At 41.9% G+C, this 20,278-nt stretch overlaps 1 protein-coding gene across 5 annotated transcripts; it reads right to left on the reverse strand.

Annotated features, from left to right (window-relative positions):
* Positions 1-11: 11 nt before the first annotated feature.
* LOC135748140 (msx2-interacting protein) lies at positions 12-20,197 on the reverse strand. 5 transcript variants are annotated; one of them, XM_065266225.2, is made up of 15 exons: positions 19,932-20,197; positions 17,619-17,939; positions 15,023-15,508; positions 11,753-11,910; positions 10,589-10,789; positions 10,347-10,498; positions 10,138-10,263; positions 9,487-9,600; positions 9,286-9,399; positions 9,088-9,188; positions 1,786-8,857; positions 1,589-1,681; positions 1,261-1,455; positions 910-1,068; positions 12-818 (listed from the first exon to the last, which is right to left on the reverse strand). In XM_065266225.2, exons 1-15 carry the CDS (start codon positions 20,012-20,014, stop codon positions 687-689), a joined length of 9,507 nt encoding a protein of 3,168 aa, XP_065122297.2. In that variant the 5' UTR covers positions 20,015-20,197; the 3' UTR covers positions 12-686. The 5 variants fall into 5 exon arrangements, with proteins under 5 accessions (XP_065122297.2, XP_065122296.2, XP_065122295.2 ...); XM_065266224.2 differs by having other exon boundaries at positions 11,753-11,913; positions 15,023-15,505; positions 19,932-20,196; XM_065266223.2 differs by having other exon boundaries at positions 11,753-11,913; positions 19,932-20,196.
* Positions 20,198-20,278: the final 81 nt, after the last annotated feature.

Raw genomic sequence — 20,278 nt, forward strand, 5'->3', positions numbered from 1 at the left:
AGCATGACAAGAAAGTTTTCTGGACCTTTTTTATTTGAGTAAGAAAATTTGAAGTGCCCACGATAAACCCACCAAAGAGCTTCCAGCCCCTTAAGTCTCAAGTATTTACATCCCAACTTGATTTTGTTTGACTTCTCAATTGTCTTTCTCATCACAAAATATGGTAAGATCCACAGCTTAAAGTAAAGGGCGACTCGTTTGGGCATGGGTCATCTTGCCAAAGTTTTAAATATTTAAAATATTTACAGTCCGGCAATCCAGAAACTCCATAATCCTGCATGTGTTTGATGACGGGAACATGGAGCATGTGGGTGATCGAAGACACCGAGTCCAATGTTCAGCGACCACATGACAATTTAAAAAACACGCACAAGTTTGTTACGATAACTTCCGATTCATTCTTCAAAAAAATAGATTCATATCACCAAATGAAGAAAATGTCAATCCTAATGTTTTCATCCAAGTGTTTCCGTGAACAAAAATTAACTTTGTCAATAAATACAAACACTGCAGAAACATGATGAAGTCAAATCAGAGACGCAGCTAAGCCGTAGACGGACGAACCTGCCAGTGGCTCGGAGACACGAGAAAATGATCCGTTAAGGAGTTTGATATATAGAACTTTCAGATCAAAGACTGTGGTCCTTGTGGCAGCAAGGTGACATCAGAGCATTGTAGCGGGCGAATCACACAGATGTGATGACAATCATGAGATGTGGAGAGATGCTGGAGATCTGGCTGAGAAGGTCTGGCGCTAGCCTTGAAAGATGACTCTCGGAAAACTCGCAAGGCGGGAATATCTGCAACACGTAGGCAGGCTGTGCATGGAGAAAAACAATTGTTCTTGAGCTATTTTCATGACTTATTTTGTCAAGTCAACAACTAAATTAAAACAGAAAGAGCACACACCTGATTGGAGCCAGGATTAGGGACATTGATAATGCCCGCAGCCAGTTTGGCCTGCAGGTAATTGATGAAGGCAGATTTGAGTGCCTGTGTCTGGTTCAGCACATCTTCCTGGTTAAGACCACAGGGCATGGCCAACAGCAGGCAGAAATCAGTTTCCCCCTGAAACACAGCACAAATTCATCATCTAACAAGTCTGTCTGCTCACAGTCAATGTTCAACCTTCAAAACTTTAACTGATTTAATCAAAATACAATCATCAATAACACGTGTCATCTTTGTAACACATGGCTGCTCAATATCTCTGTATTTCTTATTCACACGCTCATGGAAAAACAGAAGAGAGATACATACAGTCATTCTGCGAGTGACTCCCTCTAATTGCTGGGCCTCCAGTCGCATCCTCTGTACAATGCGAAGAATCCCACCACTTTCTGGGAGAGGCAATGACCTCATGCCAAGAGCTTTGTTTCCACATAGAAAGTGCAGCTGAACTGCTGCAGTGTCATTCTTCAGTGCAAGCAGGCCTTGCCACACAATAGGATATTTCTGCACAAAACGACACAAACCATTAAAATGGAAAGAGGGTTTTAGTAGAACTTTGCCATTTGCAGACAACATTTGCACTCACACAACCTCAGCCTGTTACAATTTCACCTATATCCTTAAAATTCACACTTACAGTTAGGAGCTGCACCATGTTTACAGGCTGATGTCCACCTGACTCCACTTTAGCTTCAGCCTGTGCTTGGTTTGACTCTGGCTCTTGAACACCCTTTGTTTAAAAAAAAAAAATGGAAATGGAATAGAGGATTACATGTGTATACTAAACAGCTAAAGGTATATACATGTTTTAAAACAAATCTGATCTAAACTTACTTGGGATGGTGCGACACCAAGTGGGGAATGACTAATTCCAATTGAAGAACCGTCAGCGAACTGAGGGTGGGCAGGCCGTAGGTTGGTATACACAGAAGGATATTCAGGAAAAGATGCTCCAACTCCTGCTGCCATTAGCTGAACTCTCTGAGGAGAGGCTATGGGAGGCATCGTGCTACGGATTGCCATCAATCCTTCTTTACCAGGTGACGCTGCCCTCTTCAGCTCTGATGCTTTTGCAGTGTCCTTGTCAGATATTCCCTTTGTTAATATGTGTGGCCGAGGAGAAAGAGATGCTGCCATGCTGGTAGGAGTTGAAGAAGGTGGTATATTCTCGGGGATGTGTCCCTGGTGTAGTTCTGTAGCTGGCCGATCACTCTGCTGGTGGTGCATGAGCACTCGCATGTCCCTTTGTGAAATATTAAATCGATCAAGTGGTAAACTGCTGTGAAGAGCTCCTCGGTATTCTGCTGGTATGGATTCAGGTTTTAGTTGAGCAGCAGGTGGTGGTCGCCCAAGAGCTGGATGGAAACGCCTTGGGTCATCTTCCCCTCCATCATGGCTCCTTGCATTAGCAGGGTTAACTTTAAGAACCATTTCCCGGTTTCCCACAGCCTGAGGAGATGTGGGACGTTGCTGTCCAGGAGGCCAAGAGGAACTGAGGCTCTCAGAGTGAATTCCATAGTTCATCATAGAGAGAGGAGGTGTGTTCACTCTTACCTCACTCTGTGTAAGGTGTCCCATTGGGCCAACACGGTGTGGCGACATTCTTCCAATGGTGCCATGAGCATTGTGTGGAGGCATGATCACAGACTGCTCAGAGTGATGAACGGTGGGAACATACTGGGGCAGAGAGGCTAATCCAGGCGGAAGGACCATAGACACTCCTTTGGGAGATGATGAGCCAATAGGGGATACTTTGGCAAATGGAGAATGAGGGTGTCCTGATTTCCGTGGAGATCTCGGCTCCTGTTTAGACTGAATGAGGGCTGGAGCTCGATCTGTGGGTGTGCCAGGCATGAACCCAACGTGATTGCCTGCTGCTGTTGCTGCTGAAGGAAGATGCGGGCTTATAGCAGGACTAATAGTTGAGACCCAGGCAGGTTTCACACTATCCACATTGAGGGATTCTGAACCATCTCCTTTTTTGGCATGCTTCATAACCATTGGGTATTCTGTATGAAGGTAACCCATGACCTGTGATGGACCAGCAGTTTGTTGCAATCTTTTAACAACCCCAGTTTGAACCGTTGTGTAAGGCGATTCTAATTTGTCCAGGGCAGATTCTTGCTTAATCGAGACATTTAGCTGTGGTTTTATGGAGTGACCATGATCTGAGGGAAGCAGGCATTTTGAAGTAGGTTGCTGGGAGGCACTGTACAGCTCCTGCTTGATCTGTGGCATAGATCCCAGCTGCTGTGACTCTATATCAACAGCGCTAGCTGGAGGGATCTGACTAATCTTGGCACTTATACGCTGTGGCCCCTCCATTTTCTGCCCAGAATGACTCAGTACCACCACCCCTTCTGATGTCTGAACTCGAAGTCCTGCGCTAGAGCCTGTACTCAAAGATGTACTCTCCACAATATAGCGACCAGCATTTCCACCTTCCTCTCCAACTGCGGGACCATGGTAAGTGCTGCTTTCATCCAAGCTTTGCTGGTAAATCTGTTTTGGAGGTTGTTTGTCCAGAAAGGGGTTTCCCATTGGAGCGTTTGGCTTCTCTTCGGTGTCAGGAGGATTGCAAACACGGCTGATTACAGAGGTAGGAGTGGAAGCAATAACTGAAATTACTGACTTCTCATTGAAGATCTGCTTTGTTTCTGGAGATGGGATGGAAGGAGGCTGTCTAACAACAGGTTGGGCAGAAACCGACGAAACTGACAGTTGCCTGTTATCCTGAGGAGCACTTTTGTTGGTTACTGCGTCTGGAGTAATCTCCTTTTCCCTTGCAGAATGAGCAGGCACACTCACAGATGTGGTGCTAGTTTCCAACACTGGTACAACCCTAGGTTTGGTGGGGATTTTACGTAAATCACCTGGGTTGACATCATGAACTGGTGTGTCTGTGGGTAACGCTGGACCCTCCACAAGGGCTACAGAGGTTAGTGGAGGGGAGAGGATCCCACCTTCTTTTGGCGGATTACAACGGTCTGTTGGGGTAACAGAAAGCTTACTTGGGATACTTGATGACAAATTTTTGCTGAGACAGATTCTTGTTGGGGACAATGAAGGTGACATGTTCTCATATGAATAAGGCTGATATTTGGATGAAGATGGACTTTTGTTGATGGATAGAGAGGACTTTGGAACATCAGGCTCAGTTTTGAGAGGCATCTCAGGTTCATTTGAATAGGTTACATTAGGAGCTGTCAAACTTATACCCTGCTTGGATGACGAAGTAATGACAAGAGTAGTACTTGTTGGTGATCTTTCGGTTTTTGTTGGAAGTTCTGCAGGTGTGACCTCAGGTGACTTCACTGGGGTGCTTTCAGTATCCAAAACTATATCTTTGCTGGGCTCCTTTTTACTTACAGCTGCTTTCTGACCTTTCGCTCTTTTTGTAGTTTTAGGTCTACCTTTAGATCCCTTTTTGGGAGTAGTCATAGTCTCCTCCTGAACAACAGCTTTGTTAACAGAGGTGTCAGAAACTTTAGAATTAGGCCCCTGTGTCTGGACATCAGGCTTTGAATCAACAACAGAACTAATAATTTGTTCTTGAGGTAAACTGCAAGGTGCCTCCTCTGATGTTATGGAATCAATTGCAGCAGCAAGTTCTGTTTCGCTGGATGGATTAGCAGGCTTTTCTTCTAAGTCACGCTCTGGTTCTTTAGAAAGTTCAGCTAATGGACATTGTGCCTTTGTCGGGGTACCTTTAAACTCAATAGAAGAATCTCCTGTCAGCTTGGCAATATTTTCAACAGCTTGCTCAAGCTCCAGCTCTCGAGACAACAAAGCATCATGTGATTCAACAGTGTTCATTGGATCAGGTAAAGCCACCTTTTCACTATTACCATCCTCATCTGTTACAGCATTTACAAATTTAGCTTCTAGTAACTGGTCTTTCGACGAAACACCAGGTGAACTCTTTTTGAGAGATTCGTCATTTTTTCCTGGTTCATCCTCACTGTTTTGAAGCATTGCCTTTACCTCTGTCACATCAAGCTGGATTCTAAGGTTTTTGAGAACAAGAGCGCTTTCTTCAGTATTAAGTTTCATGCTTTCTGAAATTCTTTCCGTTTTGTCTGCTTTTTTTCCAAATCCAGATGCTGAAACATTTACTGGATTTATTCCTTTCTGTGCGTGGGGTGAATGTTTGCCTTTACCCACTTTGGAAACTCCCTCACTGCTTATATCAGTACTATCGAATTCCTTGGTCTCATTAGATTTTAATCGCTCACCTTTACCCACTAGCACATCATCTGCATGCCGTCGATTCTTGGGGGGGCGTCCCCGTTTGGTTGCAACATGGCTCTCCACGTCTGATCCAACATCTTTGTCTGCAACACGTTTGCGTGCAACACGAGGAGATTCTATATCTTTCACGGGTTGTGGAGCAGATTCATCTTCAATTGGTGTAGCATAGACCGATCGCACATTCCTACGTCTTGCCCTTACTGGCAGGGATGTCTGCTCTGTACCTTGCTCCATATCCAAGCTGTGGACTGGTGATTTATTAATGGACTTTGAATCATGCATTGCTTTGGATGCCTCAACTCTTGGAGAACGTTTTAGTTTTTCCTTGTCAATGCGCTCACTTTTTCGGGTGCTTGCTTTGTCTGGGGTAGCAGGCAAAATTGTAGATGTTGCTGGTGTGGAAGGTGATGTTTTAGACTTTTTATTCCTTGACTTAGGAGGGGGTGAAACAGCTTCTTCATTTGCACAGTGCTCAGTACTTTTCTGATCATCTGCACTGTTAGGTTCAGCCTCTGCAACAGACAGCTCAGGTTCTTTTTCAGGTTCTTTAGCAGGGACATGTAAGGGGGAGTTAGGTGGTTCAGGTAATTTTATCAGCGGCTCAGCCTTTGATTGGGCATTACCTAATAGTGCATCATCATTTGAGACCTGTTCTGCAACTTCTTCATGGGTGTGGTCAAGTTCTTGAGTCTTTAATGACAATTTTATCTCAGGAACTGGAGTTTCTGCTTCTTGGCACTCTAAGGCATTAGATTCAAAGCTTTGCTCAAACAAAGGGTGTGATGACTGAGCTGAGGGCTCTTCAGGCTCTTTATTTTCCTTTTTCACAGAAGGCTCATGGAAAATACGAGAAGGAACATCATCACATTCCTTTTCTACTTTTGGCAAAGTTTCTTTGAGTGCAAGTGCAACTGGTGATATTTGAGGTGTCTGAACTGGACTAGTTTGTGGTGCATGAAGTGGACTAATTGATTTCACCTCAGTCTGAGGAATATTAGTTTCAGAGATATTTTGTTGTTGAGGCTCTTGTCCTTCCTCTAGTATTTTACCTAATCTGGTCCCATCTATGTTTTCGTCTTGCTTGGGAACTTGATGGCATTGTTCTTTAGTCTTCTGTTGTTGCAACCTTGTAAATTCTAAAAAGCGGCTATGGAAAAGCACAACTGGTTCTGGCTCTGGCTGCCCCTCAGCTAGGCTTTGCTGAGAGTACAGATATCCAGCACCCTGTTCAGGGTCTTCATGCTTTCTTTCCAGATGCTGGAGGCGCCTTGAATCTTGCTCAAAAATAGAGCTGTGAAGAAAGCGTGATGCAAATAACTCTCGCCGCTCCTGTTCTTCTGGCTTTGGATCTTCTTTTCTGTCATCTATTTTGTCATCCGACTCGCTTCGAATTTTCTTTTTCTTCATGTACCATGAGGGTGTTGGTCGTGGTGTTGTTACAACTTTTTCTGTCTCCTTTCGATTTCTGAGACTGGCAAAATGTGAATCATAGTCTAGAAAAGACCAGTTGTCTTCTCTTGATGAGGACAAAGACTTTGCACGCTCTAACAGAGCTTTAGTATCTGGGGTAATGGTTTGATCATCTGCAAAGGAACAAAACTTGTTTCTCTCAAGAGAGGTTAACAACTTAGACTCTGACAGCCTGTCCGTACGATGTCTTTCTGAGAAAGATACTGAGGTTGACGGAGCATTAGGTTTATTTTCACGATCCTCTTCAGAGTCTGAACGCACTTCTCCAGGCTCTAAATCAGGCCAAAGTCCATAATCCAAGTATTTTCGATTGAGACGTCTTTTCTCTGAGCTTCTTGAATAATCTGGCAACAGGTCTTGCTTCAGTTGACTCTCCCAGCATCTTTGCTGCTCATCTTGCGGAGTTGTACTTATTTTTGACATCTGTGAAGTATGTATCCGTTTACTTGCAAGCTCCAGATCTGGCTGAAAATTATCCTCAGGTCTAGATGGCTCTTTGACCTCTTTAACAGTCAATTGGCTGTGGGTGTCGGTATATTCTTCCTCTCTTTGTTGAGGGACATGCTGAAATCTTGGAGAATGTGTGTTATTCCACTCAGTCTCTTCACTCTTTTGCCTGAATGTTCGGTAAATCCTTTCTTTCTTAGCACTGATGTCTATTTCAAGTGTCTCTTGCTTCTTGCTCTTACTTGGAGGAGAATGATCAGTTACATCCTGCGGAGGTTTACCTACTTCATGTACCAGGCTACGATGTTCAAGATCTTCTGCATCTAAACCCTGAAGGGGGTCTGTTTTTCCTGGTTTATCAGGCTCCTGCAGCTGTTGCCGAAGTCTCCGATTCTGCTCCATTTGCTTGCGGTAACTCTGAGAAAGGTCAATGTTCTCAGGATACTCGTCCCTAACTTTATGTTCCTTTTCTGAGGTTATATCAGTTGAAAATTGTCTAGACATACTTGACCCAGGATGAGATATTAAATCTACAGTATCCACCTCAGCCATTTCACCTTGTCGTACCAATGGGCCCTGAGATGCCCCTGTCATACTTGTATCAAGCTCTTCCCTGTGACTATAATGAGACGCCATCTTGGATCTGGGGTGTTCTCTTTTTGGAGCCTCTTTCTCTGATTTTACATCAACATCAATATCTTTTGCAAACCCTGTGTTTAGCCCAAAGTCTGAACCACCTGGATCTTCATCCACACGTCCCTTTTTCTGTCTTATAGTTTTCCCACTGGGATCACCAAATCGTCTCTTTCTAGCTGCAAGTCTGTCAGAATCCAAAAGGGAATCTTTACCATCACTACCAGAGTCAGCTTTGAAGTGTTTCTTTGTTTTTCCTTTGCCATCGCGATCCAATGACTCACTTGAACCCTGATCGAGTCGCTCTCCCTTTTGCGATTCATGGCGAGTCACTTGCTCAGCAGGAGGGGGCTCGTTATCTTCTTTTTGCTTTTGTCTTTCTTGGGTCTCCATGTCTGAAATTTTTACCTTTCCAGAACCTAAATCTGGACAAGTCTCTCTATCCGATTCTGAGTGAGGTACAATAGGCGATTGCGCTTTACCTCTTCTTTGTTTGGATTTCTCTCCTTTCTCCCTGTCAGCTTTCTCTTTGCGTCTGCCACGCTTCTTGTTCTCAGCCCCACTTAAACGATCTGCTTCAGTCTGTTCCAATTCTCGTCCTAGCTCATCCGCTTTGTAGTCCGATGGTGATTTTACTGACTTCTCAAATTGAGGTTGAGGTTGTGGTGGTGGTGGAGATAAAGAGCTGCAGCTTCCAGATCTCTCTGAAGAGTGCCTGTACACCCGTCTTTCTGCTTCCCGTGATACACGTTCAGATGGTGTGGGTGAAGCAGAGGGAGTCAAGGGGCGGCGCTGATGAGATGGGCTCCATCTGCCACGATCTGCCTCAAAGCGTTCACGCTCCCGCTCACGTTCCCGTTGGATATAGCTGTACTTTCTGATATCCTCAAAAGGGTCCCGATAATCTCTGTATTCACGTGGGTCCTCATGGTACCGGGGATCATAGTGGTCCCCTTGGTAATGATCCAACTCTGCTTGATAGCGATCACGGCCACGACCAGAGTATTCTCGACGAGGGTCTTCGGCATAAATGCCAGGAGTCCGCACATTCTCATAATAAGCCCTCTCTGCAGGAAAGTCATGATATGGAGTTCTCCGTTCATCTCTATCAAAAGTGGAATTGGGAAATATATTAGTACTGTACTAGATGCAAGATGTCCAAACAACACAGCATCCTCAGTTCATGGACCTTTCTGTTAAGAAGCCAATGATCTGAATCATGTGCGTTAATTACGCATCATATAATTGGCTTAAATGTTGCAGTTGTAAGTAAAATCTTATATTTAATTATAGAATTATTGCTTTTATTCTCTCAGCACGAAATAAAGAACATACCTCCTCTCTGATGAAATATCATAAAAGTCACGGATGTCCTGTCCTGATGACTGCATAGAACGATAAAAAGCCATTTGACTTTCCTGACTAGCGAAATCGACCTGGTCAGGAAAAACAAACACGTTATATTCATTTGATTCAAAATCACATCAGAGTTCTCCAGTGAACTGCTTAAAACTACTGAAAGTTTCCAACTACCTTAATTTTGTTTCCTCCAATCTTCCATCCTTTGGTTTCTCTAACAGCCACTTGAGCAAAATCTGTGTTGTTGTACAAAACGAGAGCCATTCCTTTCAATCTATCAAACACAATCTGTGAAAAGAACAAACAGTTTGCCTCATTTAAAAAGTCAAAATAATTTGTGCATAAATAAGTGCTTTCTGGTTACTAGAACTCTACCTTGGCAACAGGTCCATAACGGCAAAAGTGGCGTGTGAGGTACTGTTCTGTAATATTAGAGGACAGCCCGTCTAACCACACACATGCTGTTGGCATACTCTTCCCAAATCCAAGCTGTAATCCATTCACAATAAACATTAGACACCATCCAGTCGAAATGCATAAGAAAATTATGATGGACAAGTCAACAGCAGTGAAAACTTTATTTTTTTTTTCAGGAAAAGGGTATTATAACTAAATATAAACTGCTACAGACAAATTAGAAAAAAATCTTCTATGGAGAAAATTATCCATCAGTATTTTAAGGCTTTTCTTGTAATTCTGTGCAAGGTTGAATATTTAACCAAATCTGCACCACTCTTTCAACTAAAGTGACTACTTTTGTTAATTTATAAAGCAAAATTAAATGGACTAAAAATGGCCTTATAAATATCTTGTGAATATTTTTTAAATTAACTTGAGCAAATGAATACTGATTGGATTTGTAATAATGAAATTGTGTGTGAAATGTCACAGGTAAAATCACAACTATGCTATAGCCCTCAAAAATGCAATCTCTAAAAATATAATGCTATTATGATATCAAACTGTAACCCCTGTTGATGTGCTGCTAATGCAATGCTTCACTACAGGAACTGAATTTGCAAATACCTTTAGTCTGTTGGCTCCAAGATATTCTCCATCCATTTTCTTGATGGCTTTACAAACACTTGCAATATCAGAGTACTGAACGAATGCATACTGGGGAACACCATTAACCCTTTTGATATCAATGTCCTGAAATAAATAAGGAAACTATTACATAAGAAAACTTAAATACTACTCCAGTAGTGCAGATGAAAACGAATTGAACATCTTACCACGACCTCTCCAAATCGCTGGAAAACATCAAGTAACTGCTGATAATTGGTAGTCTTTTCCAGATTTCCTATGAACAACGTACGGGTGGCCTTTGGATGAAATTCATCAATGCGTCCATCCAGGGGCCGAAATTCGTTTTCACTTTCTGTTTCTGTTAAAGGTAAATGTGACCAAAATGTTCAATCAACTCATCACGGCTAAGACAAATAAATATCTTGAATCTTAAAACAAAAATGCTCACCGGGGCCATTCCAGGCTGTGACCTCAATCATCATCCCAAAGAAGAGCTTTCCTTTGGACACATTGAGAGCCTTTTCCTGGTCCTCCTGTTGTCTGAAGAACACTAAGCCGTAACGCTCTTCTGATGCTCCGTGGATCTGCACCGATGTCACTTTCCCATATTTTTTAAACTCATGGAAAAGCCCATCCTTCAAACTTGTATCTGAGAGAAGTTGAAACACATTTTTAAACACTTAAAGTTTAAAATGCTCAACAGCTATTTCTCTACCTAGAACATCGACTTCACGTGAGATTCACCATACGTCATTAAAGGTGTAGTTCACCCAAACATGACATTTACTCACCCTTATGCCATCTCAGAAACATAACTTCAGCTGAACACAAATAACTTTATATTTGAATCTTTTCATGTTATCTTCTTATATGGGAACCAACAAAGTTAAGCTCAAAAAAGCAAATACATCCAGTGTTTCCCACAGGATTTTGAGGAGACTGTGGTGGTGATGACGTCACCCGCTAATTAGCATATATGTGACATCATCATGTCGTGTTTGCGTTTGATCTAGTGTTGGCAACTGAAATATGTTTCATTTCTACTCTTTGATCTGTATCTGTATTTGATCTGTATTGTATCAAATTATATTTTAAGCCGGATTAAGCTGTTTTAAATGGTGACAAAAAAATGTACATGGGAATCATGAAAATTCTATTTGTGGGGGCCAGTGTTGATTCTGTGGTGGGCCACCACAAATAAATCAATGTATGGGAAACACTGACATCCTTACGGCAATGAATTATTTAGGTCTCCTGAAGTAAAATGATAACTATGTGAGTGAAAGGGATTAAAATTTTGAGCCATTATCTAGCGATTGATACATGTATTAATGATAAACTATATGGATCAGCTTTGTACGTTTAAATATGGTTGCAAATGATATCACAACATTTTAATATAAAATAATTTTTTGTGTTCAACTGAAGAAAGTTAGTTATGTTCATCTGTAATGGTTCGAGGTTGAGAGTAAACTGAGATTTTTATATTTGGATAAACTATTGACCTGAATTTGCTGCATCAGATTAATGTAACACCATGCATCATACCATGTTCAAGGAGCTATTAAAGAAGGATGGATAAGATGAGATGATGCAAGCAGACGTGGCTCACCTGTGGACCGTGTGGGAAGGTTCTGAACCCTGATACCAAAGCTCCTCCGTGGCTCATCGGAGTCCAGAGGGAGTGCAGGAGGAGCCGGAGGTGCATGCGTTGCTGCAGACTGCACAGAGCGAGCTCGAGACCCTTCACTGGAGCTGCTGTTTGAATCACTGCTAACAGAATGAAATGAAACATTTTCAATAAACAAAATCTATATTTAACCACACAATGCTAGAACAAGATCTAATATCTGATGAACTGGTATTTCCATAGCTGTTAAAAATGTAACCTATATCAAAAACTTTTCCATAATCTATGTGCAACCATACTACATGTCCCTCTCTACAGCCAGATAGAAAGAGACCGCTAAATAACTTTATGATCATTTTAAAAGAATCAAGTGCAATTAAACTTTGATGGTCCTTGATCTCATTTTTAGATTTTGAGACTGGATTTTACAGACAAAATCACATATAGCTTAAAGGGATAGTTCGGCCAAAAAAGATATTAAACCCATGATTTACTCACCCCCAAGCTGTCCGAGTTGCATATGTCCATCGTTTTTCAGACAAACACATTTTCGGATATTTTATAAAATGTTTTAGATCTTTCAGTTGATTAATTGTAATGTTACGGGGTCCACCCATAGTCCACGACCTTCAAGTCCAAAAAAAGTGCGTCCATCCTTCACAAATTAAATCCAAACGGCTCCAGGATGATAAACAAAGGTCTTCTGAGGGTAACTTTATTAATGAAAGTAAGTACCTTCCTGTAGCGCCGCCATCTTAGTCGCGTCCGCATTCAGGATGAGAGCTTACGCAGCCTACGGAGGCGACTCTGCTGCTGCTCTGTGCCCCCGACCTCCGAATTTGTCATACGTGACTAAGAAAAGTTCGTACACTACGCTAATACTCTCTCCTGAATACAGAGGAGTCTACCGGAAGGTAGTTATTTTCATTAATAAGGTTTTAAATATGGATATTTCTACAACAACACCGCGCGGATTACCCTCAGAAGACCTTTGTTTAACATCCTGGAGCTGTTTGGATTTAATTTGTGAAGGATGGACGCACTTTTTTTGGACTTGAAGGTCGTGGACTATGGGTGGACCCCGTAACATTACAATTAATCAACTGAAAGATCTAAAACATTTTATAAAATATCCGAAAATGTGTTTGTCTGAAAAACGAAGGATATATGCAACTCGGACAGCTTGGGGGTGAGTAAATCATGGGTTTAATATCATTTTTGGCCAAACTATCCCTTTAACCAATTACAGATCAATGAGCCACCAAGTCCCCATCCCTAGAAAAAAGCATCTGCCAAAGCATCAAACTAGCGAATTCATAGAAATAAGTTTATCAAAAAGTGCAAACCAACATTAGGTATCAAACTAGTAAAATACTTTGTAATAATTTAGGAAAAAATTAGCAACATTACATTTTATTAACTAACATTTTATATTTATTAAAATAATTACTTCATTCAAAACATTCATCTTTCAAAAACCAAATGCCTTACACTGAACAAGAAAGATGTTAACTGATGTGTTTAGGTCTGCTACATTCTACAGCACCTTTAAGGTAATTCAAAGGACTCCAGTGGATACGTAAATGTCTTCTGAAGCATAAAGATATGTTTGTGAAAGAAACACTCTCTTTTTTACACTTTTTTAAAACTATTATTGCCTTTTAGATCAGGGGTCACCAATCCTGCTCCTGTATTACCTTAATTAGCTGCTTCAGGTTTGTGTGATTAGGATTGAAGCTAAACTCTGCAGAGACACTGGCCCTCCAGGAGCAGGCTTGGTGACCCGTTTTATGTATTTGTCATCCCCACATTCACAAAAAAAAACCGTGTTCTGACACAAGGGTGACCTCTGACCTCTTGCATGACGTAATCCTATCGTAAAGCTCTTGAGAGAAGCCCGCAAATTTCAGGATTGTTTACACAGAACGAGGACCATTGCCTGGAACTAAACTATGTTGTAGACTCTCAGTTTTGGACAGCGTTTTGTCCACTGCATCTTTGCATTTGTTAATTTTCACATAAGCATTACAATAAGCTTGTGATGAAAGGTCAGAGGTCATGATTATGTGAGAACTTGGCTCTCAGTAATATAAAAATATACAAATTAGGGTTGTACTGATAGTATTGTGTTTCGACGATAATCAGACATATCGCCAAGAGCAGGCTTTCATGACAATAGTGGCAATGGTTATTAATATGTGCACTGCATGCTTTTCCTCGCATGAGAGGGTTTGTGGGTTTGACAAGAGAGCTTGTAACGGGACTCCTTCTAACACCTGAACTTGTAATGCGCATGATTCGGCCTCTTCCACCTGAGCTTGTAATACGTGCAGCTCTAACAGAGGTTGTGTGTTGTTCCCGCTCCCTGGCACTGGAAATTTTAGAGCGCCTGGACTTTAATGACGTGCTTGGATTAATGGAATCAGTTTTAAGAAGGTTGTGGGCATGACAGTTCTGCCCTTGCTTTTCTTCTTGACCACCAATGACTCGTGCACGAGACCAAAGTCACGTGACTGCAGTGACGTGGATAACGTGTTATCCTCAGACATGTTTGTGAAGTTTATTTTTTCAAACTTACAGCATGTGTCTCCCTCAGACTTTAAACGAAGCTCGGGCGCACAAAAAAAAAACCTGTGGCGCACCAGATAACACGTCAGCCACGTCACTGCAGTCACGTGACTTCAGTCTCGTGCATGCGCTTCACAACAGAACTGGAAGAGAAGACAATGTTGAATAAAGTCATAATTTTTGTTATTTTTGGAATGTATTTGCGATACTTCAACACATTCTAACTGACCCACTCAACTGATCGTTACATGGACTACTTTGATGATGTTTATATTACCTTTCTGGACATGGACAGTATACCGTAAATTGATTTTCAATGAAAGGTCAACAAGCTCTCAGACTAAATCTAAAAGATGAACGGAGGTCTTATGAGTTTAGAACGACATGAGGGTGAGCCAATAATGACATTATTTTCATTTTTGGGTGAACTATCCCTTTAACTGTTGAAGGAAGTCATAAGGTACTGCCATTAATTCACCTAACTGGACTAATATTGTATATTTTGTGGAACACAAAAAAATATTTAATCACAAATTTAAAATGTGCCAAATTTTGCTTACAGGTTTGCAAAAATGGCAAATCTCATATAAAATACATAATGTTTCTTTTATTTTCAGTTTCAAGCCTTACATTGTACCTTTTTCGTGGAAAGTGCAACCTGAAGCGAAGCGTCTGGTGCCTTACCTTCCACTTCCTGTGCTGCTGGTGCTGCTGACGGAATCAGAGCTGGATGATCGACTGCGTGAACGTGACCGCGGACCCCTGCCAGGTGAAATTGGTGTTCTTTTAGGGGAATGAGATGCTTTAGGGGTTTGTCCCGTGCTCCTCTGGGGCGACGGGTGTCGAGACTGGGAAGAGTGCGAGGACCGACTCCGACGATGATGGTATGTCCGATCTGTGCGCCGACCCCGGTCATCGCGGTAAGGGTCACGGCGAGCAGAACCGGAAAGTGTAAACGAGTCACGAATTCGAGACTCGAAGTGAGACTCTGGGGTGTCAAAGCCACCACTAATAGAACTAGCCGCTGGGCTCGAAGTGACTCCAGAGGCGAACATAGACCGGTCCCGATAATAGTCTGTGTTGTAATGCCGTGGCCTTTCAAAACTGCCACCTCGTTCATGATGTCCGTATGGACTGTGTTCATACGCTCGCTCCCGACTGTCAGAGCTGCTGTGAGAGAGACAGAAGGAGATACAACAGAAAAGGAGAATATATAAACTTAGAATTTAACTAAATACATTGGACACATCCACACAAAACAATATTCCTCCCATCAATTTTCATGGAGGAAATCAAATATACCCATCTAAAAATCATTTCATCTTCCAATGCTTTTAAAAGGTTTTACTGGACTTGGTTGGGGATGCCACAAATTATTGACACCGATGAAAAACTAAGATTACATCAAGCTGATATTTTGAAGGATGGTTTACAGTGGGAATATTATCCTGAATGTGAGCCATAAGAATACGCTTTCGCATCTTAATGAATCATGCAATTATAACATAGCAGTTTATATTTTATTTTCTTATTAATAATCTGATGAACCGTGCATGCGCTCTCTCTCTCTCTCTGATTACTGACTCCAAAAGGGAGAAATATGACAAAATGAAAGAGCAGAGTGCAGACACACTTAGGAAAACCAGAAGCATGAAAAACACTTTAGATAGACAAACAGAGGGGACAGAAGGGTTAAGACTACAAGCTACTAACTAAAGGATGACTTTTACCTCTACAGTTAGTAAATAACACAGATTAAGTAACAGGGTGCATGTCTAGGTTAGATAAGAGAAAGCACAAAGATGCATAAGGCATGGCAATACCAACCTTTTCAGAGCAGTAACTGACCCTACATATTCCCAATACAATATAGGAGGAATTTTGTGTGAGCCAAAAACAGTGACGCCGCAAAGCGATGCTTGGAAAAATGAAGGATAAGGTCCCGATTCCCATTATCCAAAAAAATTCTTCTTCATCCAGTAAGGAGAGAGTCGCTTTGCTCGAGACTGTCCAGAGACTTAAGACTTGCTAAAAGTATTCAAGAACAGGTTGGGAAAAATAAAAAATGTGTTCCTGACAGAAACGGTTAAAGAACATTACATTGACTACAAGAATGTCTTGGTTATTTTCCACTGGTAAAGGCAGGAATAATCCAAACATTTTTCAAAACTTCAGGGTAACAATAATCAGCAAAAAGTTTTGTAGGGAAAAAGGCAGTCTGTAATTCCAGCCTGTATTCCACTTATTAGTTCCTCAGCATCCAAACAAACTTCAGGAAACTCAAGTATCTACTTTCACCTTGAAGATATTTCTAATGTCCAGTAAGATGCTGTTGGTTGTGTACATCCACACGAGATGAGGTAATCCAGCAAAGTGCTTGGGGTTTGATCTACACCTATACATCCAGCACGTGATTAGATCCAACGTTTAGGCTGTGGAAATCTTTCTCTATCCAGGCCGAGATGTCTTCGGATCTTGATAAATATCCACTGTTTGCAGTTCTGAGCTGTGGTAATGTTTATGTCCCTCTCTAAGCATGATGGGTGGTGAAACAGATGGAAATGATGAGCCCTGACAAACACTTAACTCCACATGGACCCTGAAAATGGCAACCTCACCTTAATCCTGTCCTAAATCCAGCAATCTTTACGAGTCTTGAGTTTTTTGCCTTCTTAAATCCACTGGACTGGCAATACACATCCACGGCTGACCATGACAGACGGTTTGAACAATGACCGGATGGGTGATGGAATAATCGTGCAAAGCAAATAAAAGGGAGGAAAAAGAAAAGATTTCAAAACGTCGGTAACACGCGAACACGACTACTTTCCCGGTAAAAATCTTGCGTAATCCATTATTGGCGTATACTTCCAAAGAGCGCGATCCAGGGGTAATATCCGAAAATTTGGGTAACGCCTAATATCCAAAACTCACCCGTTACGTCTCCGCCATCGTAACATCCAAACCGACCAGGATATTTTCCACAGGGGTAATATCCAACTCAGAAGAGGAATATGGCTCACACAGTAATCCCACATTTTGAAAACACCAATCTTATCCACTCATTCTTAACATGACAGACAAGGATTAATATATCCGATTTGCGAAGTCAGGCCTCAGAGAATGAAGAGGGATCAATAGAATCTGGTTAAATCAATCTGTAATGGCACTGGTTCATTCTCATGTGTTTAACCCAACCTCAACCCCTTTTGACAGTGGGAAACTCTGCTATCTGACACATAGTCCCCCTGTATTGAGGAGGGAGCCTGTGTCCACTTACCCGTCTAGTCTGCGATCATAGCGCCCCTCTCTGGTGTGGAGAGACACCGGGGGCGCATAAACCGGCCCCACGGAGCCCCTCGAGAACCCCGCAGCCTCCCTTCCATGGCTGCTAGATGGGGTGCTGTCTTCCAGACCCCGCACAGCGCTGGGCACTGAACCCGGCTCATTGTAATCGGTGCGAAGGTCCCTGTCCCCCATTTTGTTGACTGCATTATGGGCCTTTTGAGCACTTTTGATGTCAACAAAATCCACGAATGCTGCGACACCTCCCTCCGAACCACGCTTCCGCAACACCTTAACGCTCTCCACCCGTCCATACCTGTGAGAAGGAAAGGCAAAACATTAGCTGTGTTTCCATTACAGATTTAAGAAAAAGTTTAGCATTATTTTCTAAATGTCGACAAAAAACAATTTTGAAATGACAAACGTTTGCATTAACAGATGACATGCCACATTAGTTTTCCCTTTCGCGATAGGTAATTCCAAACATCACGTCAACTGATGTTGGTAGGTTTACTAATCACATCCAAAGGCTTTATTTTTAACCAAAGGAGACGTGAGAGTATTATCCAAACATTTATGCCAAGGAAAGCCCCTTATACTTTGGAGCAGCACATATAGGTGTTTCTTGGAGGTAATAGTAGATTATTTTAAATCAAAAGAGATGTTGGAGTGTTATACAAACATTACTGGCAAGAAAAGCCTCTTATACTTGTGAGTGGGCAGACACGTATTAAGGCGTTTCTGGGAGGTTTTAGTACATATCACTTCATCTTTAAATAATATTTATGTGACTTACTTGAAAACATGAATAAACCGTTTCCATTGCAGTTTTGCGAAATACACATTTGCAGAATTGCTTTAAAAAAAACCTCGTGTGAGAGTAAAAACTTTTTCGATATATGCTGGGTTTTGTAAAGTTGACGTGTTTCTGTATTTTCAATTCACAATGTCAATTTAAAGGGTAAGAGAAACGCAGCTAGAGTAATGTTACAATTTTACATGACTACGTCAAGAGAATACTATCACATGAGAATATAAATATAAACTGTGATAATTTACCACGTTTGTGCGCTTGACCGCTTGGCTGATTGCCAGAACTGCTAACCTTGTTAACAGCTCAATTAACAGATTGTTTACGCTTTTTATTAATTTTGTGTAAAACACTATTTATCTGGTATCATGAACAAATATAACCAATACTGTCGTCACATCATCATTCACCTTCCATTGCCTCTTATCCAGGCTCCCGGTGCAGGTCTAAGTTTAACAACACTAGAAATCTAAACCATTTTCTTTTTGTCCAGTCATTGATAAATCCATAATAGTGAAACACTACATGTACCAAGACTAATAGGGCAAATTTTGGTGGCCACATGCAACAGGTTAAAAATACCAAAAAAAAATATAACCCTAAATTGAACAGTCAAGTAACTTTGACAAAAGTGTGTAAACATCTAATACGTCGCCTCAAAATTAGGAAAACTATCTCCAAGTACCAGGTAGTACTGACTGGGAACAAACATGCATGTCAACTATAACCAGCACTTAAGGTTTAGTTTGAGCACTTATTGTTTATCTATCAAGTGAGCAATAAGTCGTTAGTTCTGTGTGGTTATGTTTGTTTTTAGGGTTAATATGAATTTCTAGTAGTTTCGACACGTCATGATCCAAACGCGCTTTTTGTCGTGTCATTAATTCAGTTTAAACAAATACAGCCATTCATCTTTCTGTGTGGATCCCAGCAGTCCCGATGTAAGTAAGGTAAGTCAACTCAAACAATACTTAGTTTCACAACCAACTAAAAATGTGACACACGTTATCTTTATATTTCTTCAGTTGATCTTTTTCAGTGTTTTTCTTCGTTTAAACGTCTCGTGCAGTTAAACCGGCTCAGCCCTTCCATTAGCAGCGAGCTAACCGCGCACGTAACGCGACGCATCTGCAGATTTCACAGAAAACATGGCGCTTTGTGCGAGTTTGAGTGTCGCGTAAACAGCCAATTTAGTGAGCATGAAACAATCGTTGTTTTTGTAGAAATTACCTCAAACTTTACGAATTAACCCGTTAAACATTAGCTAGCCAGTCAGCTATCTGCTGCTCCACTTGATCGTCTTAATAATGTCCATTTGAGATCATTTCACCTCACGGCGGATTGTTTTTTTCTTCTGAACCGTGTGTGGGTTTATTTCTGGACTTAAATTTGGTTTTCTTTGCCGTTTCGTCGCTGATTTTGCGTTCAGGCTGTGTGTGTGTGCGCGCCCGAGGCCCGCGTCACTGCGCGCGCTGCTCCGTTTCTTGTTTAACTCACCGTTTAAAATGCTCCACTATCTTCTCCTCGCGAACATGTTCGGGTAAATTTCCCACCCAGAGGTGTCTGGTTTCCCGAACCATCCTGCGTCGTCCGTGTCCCGTTCATGCACATAGGCGCTTTCGCGTCGTTTAATCTCTGACCGTGAGGGAAAATCCACCGCGAGCTTCTGTGACGAAAAGATCTCGCGGCGGTGCTCGTGCCCGAGAGGTAGCGCGCGAAGGAACCGATGGTGACGAGCGATGCAACCCTGCGCGTCCCCGCGAGTATGCGCCATCCGAGCAAATGTCACGATCTCATGAACATGATTATAAATCAAAAGCCCTACGGAAACATCCACCTAAGAC

The sequence above is a fragment of the Paramisgurnus dabryanus genome, chromosome 24 (assembly GCF_030506205.2).
Source record: "Paramisgurnus dabryanus chromosome 24, PD_genome_1.1, whole genome shotgun sequence".
NCBI lineage: Eukaryota > Metazoa > Chordata > Actinopteri > Cypriniformes > Cobitidae > Paramisgurnus > Paramisgurnus dabryanus.

What these genes read in the sequence shown, in the direction of transcription:
- LOC135748140 (XM_065266223.2), bottom strand. Translation starts at nt 20,014, where the DNA reads ATGGTTCGGGAAACCAGACACCTCTGGGTGGGAAATTTACCCGAACAT. An exon ending in TATGATCGCAGACTAGACGG is followed by an intron (nt 15,509 to 17,618) that starts GTAAGTGGACAC and finishes TCTCTCTCACAG; the next exon opens with CAGCTCTGACAGTCGGGAGC. An exon ending in TTGGAGCCAACAGACTAAAG is followed by an intron (nt 9,601 to 10,137) that starts GTATTTGCAAAT and finishes AATGGATTACAG; the next exon opens with CTTGGATTTGGGAAGAGTAT.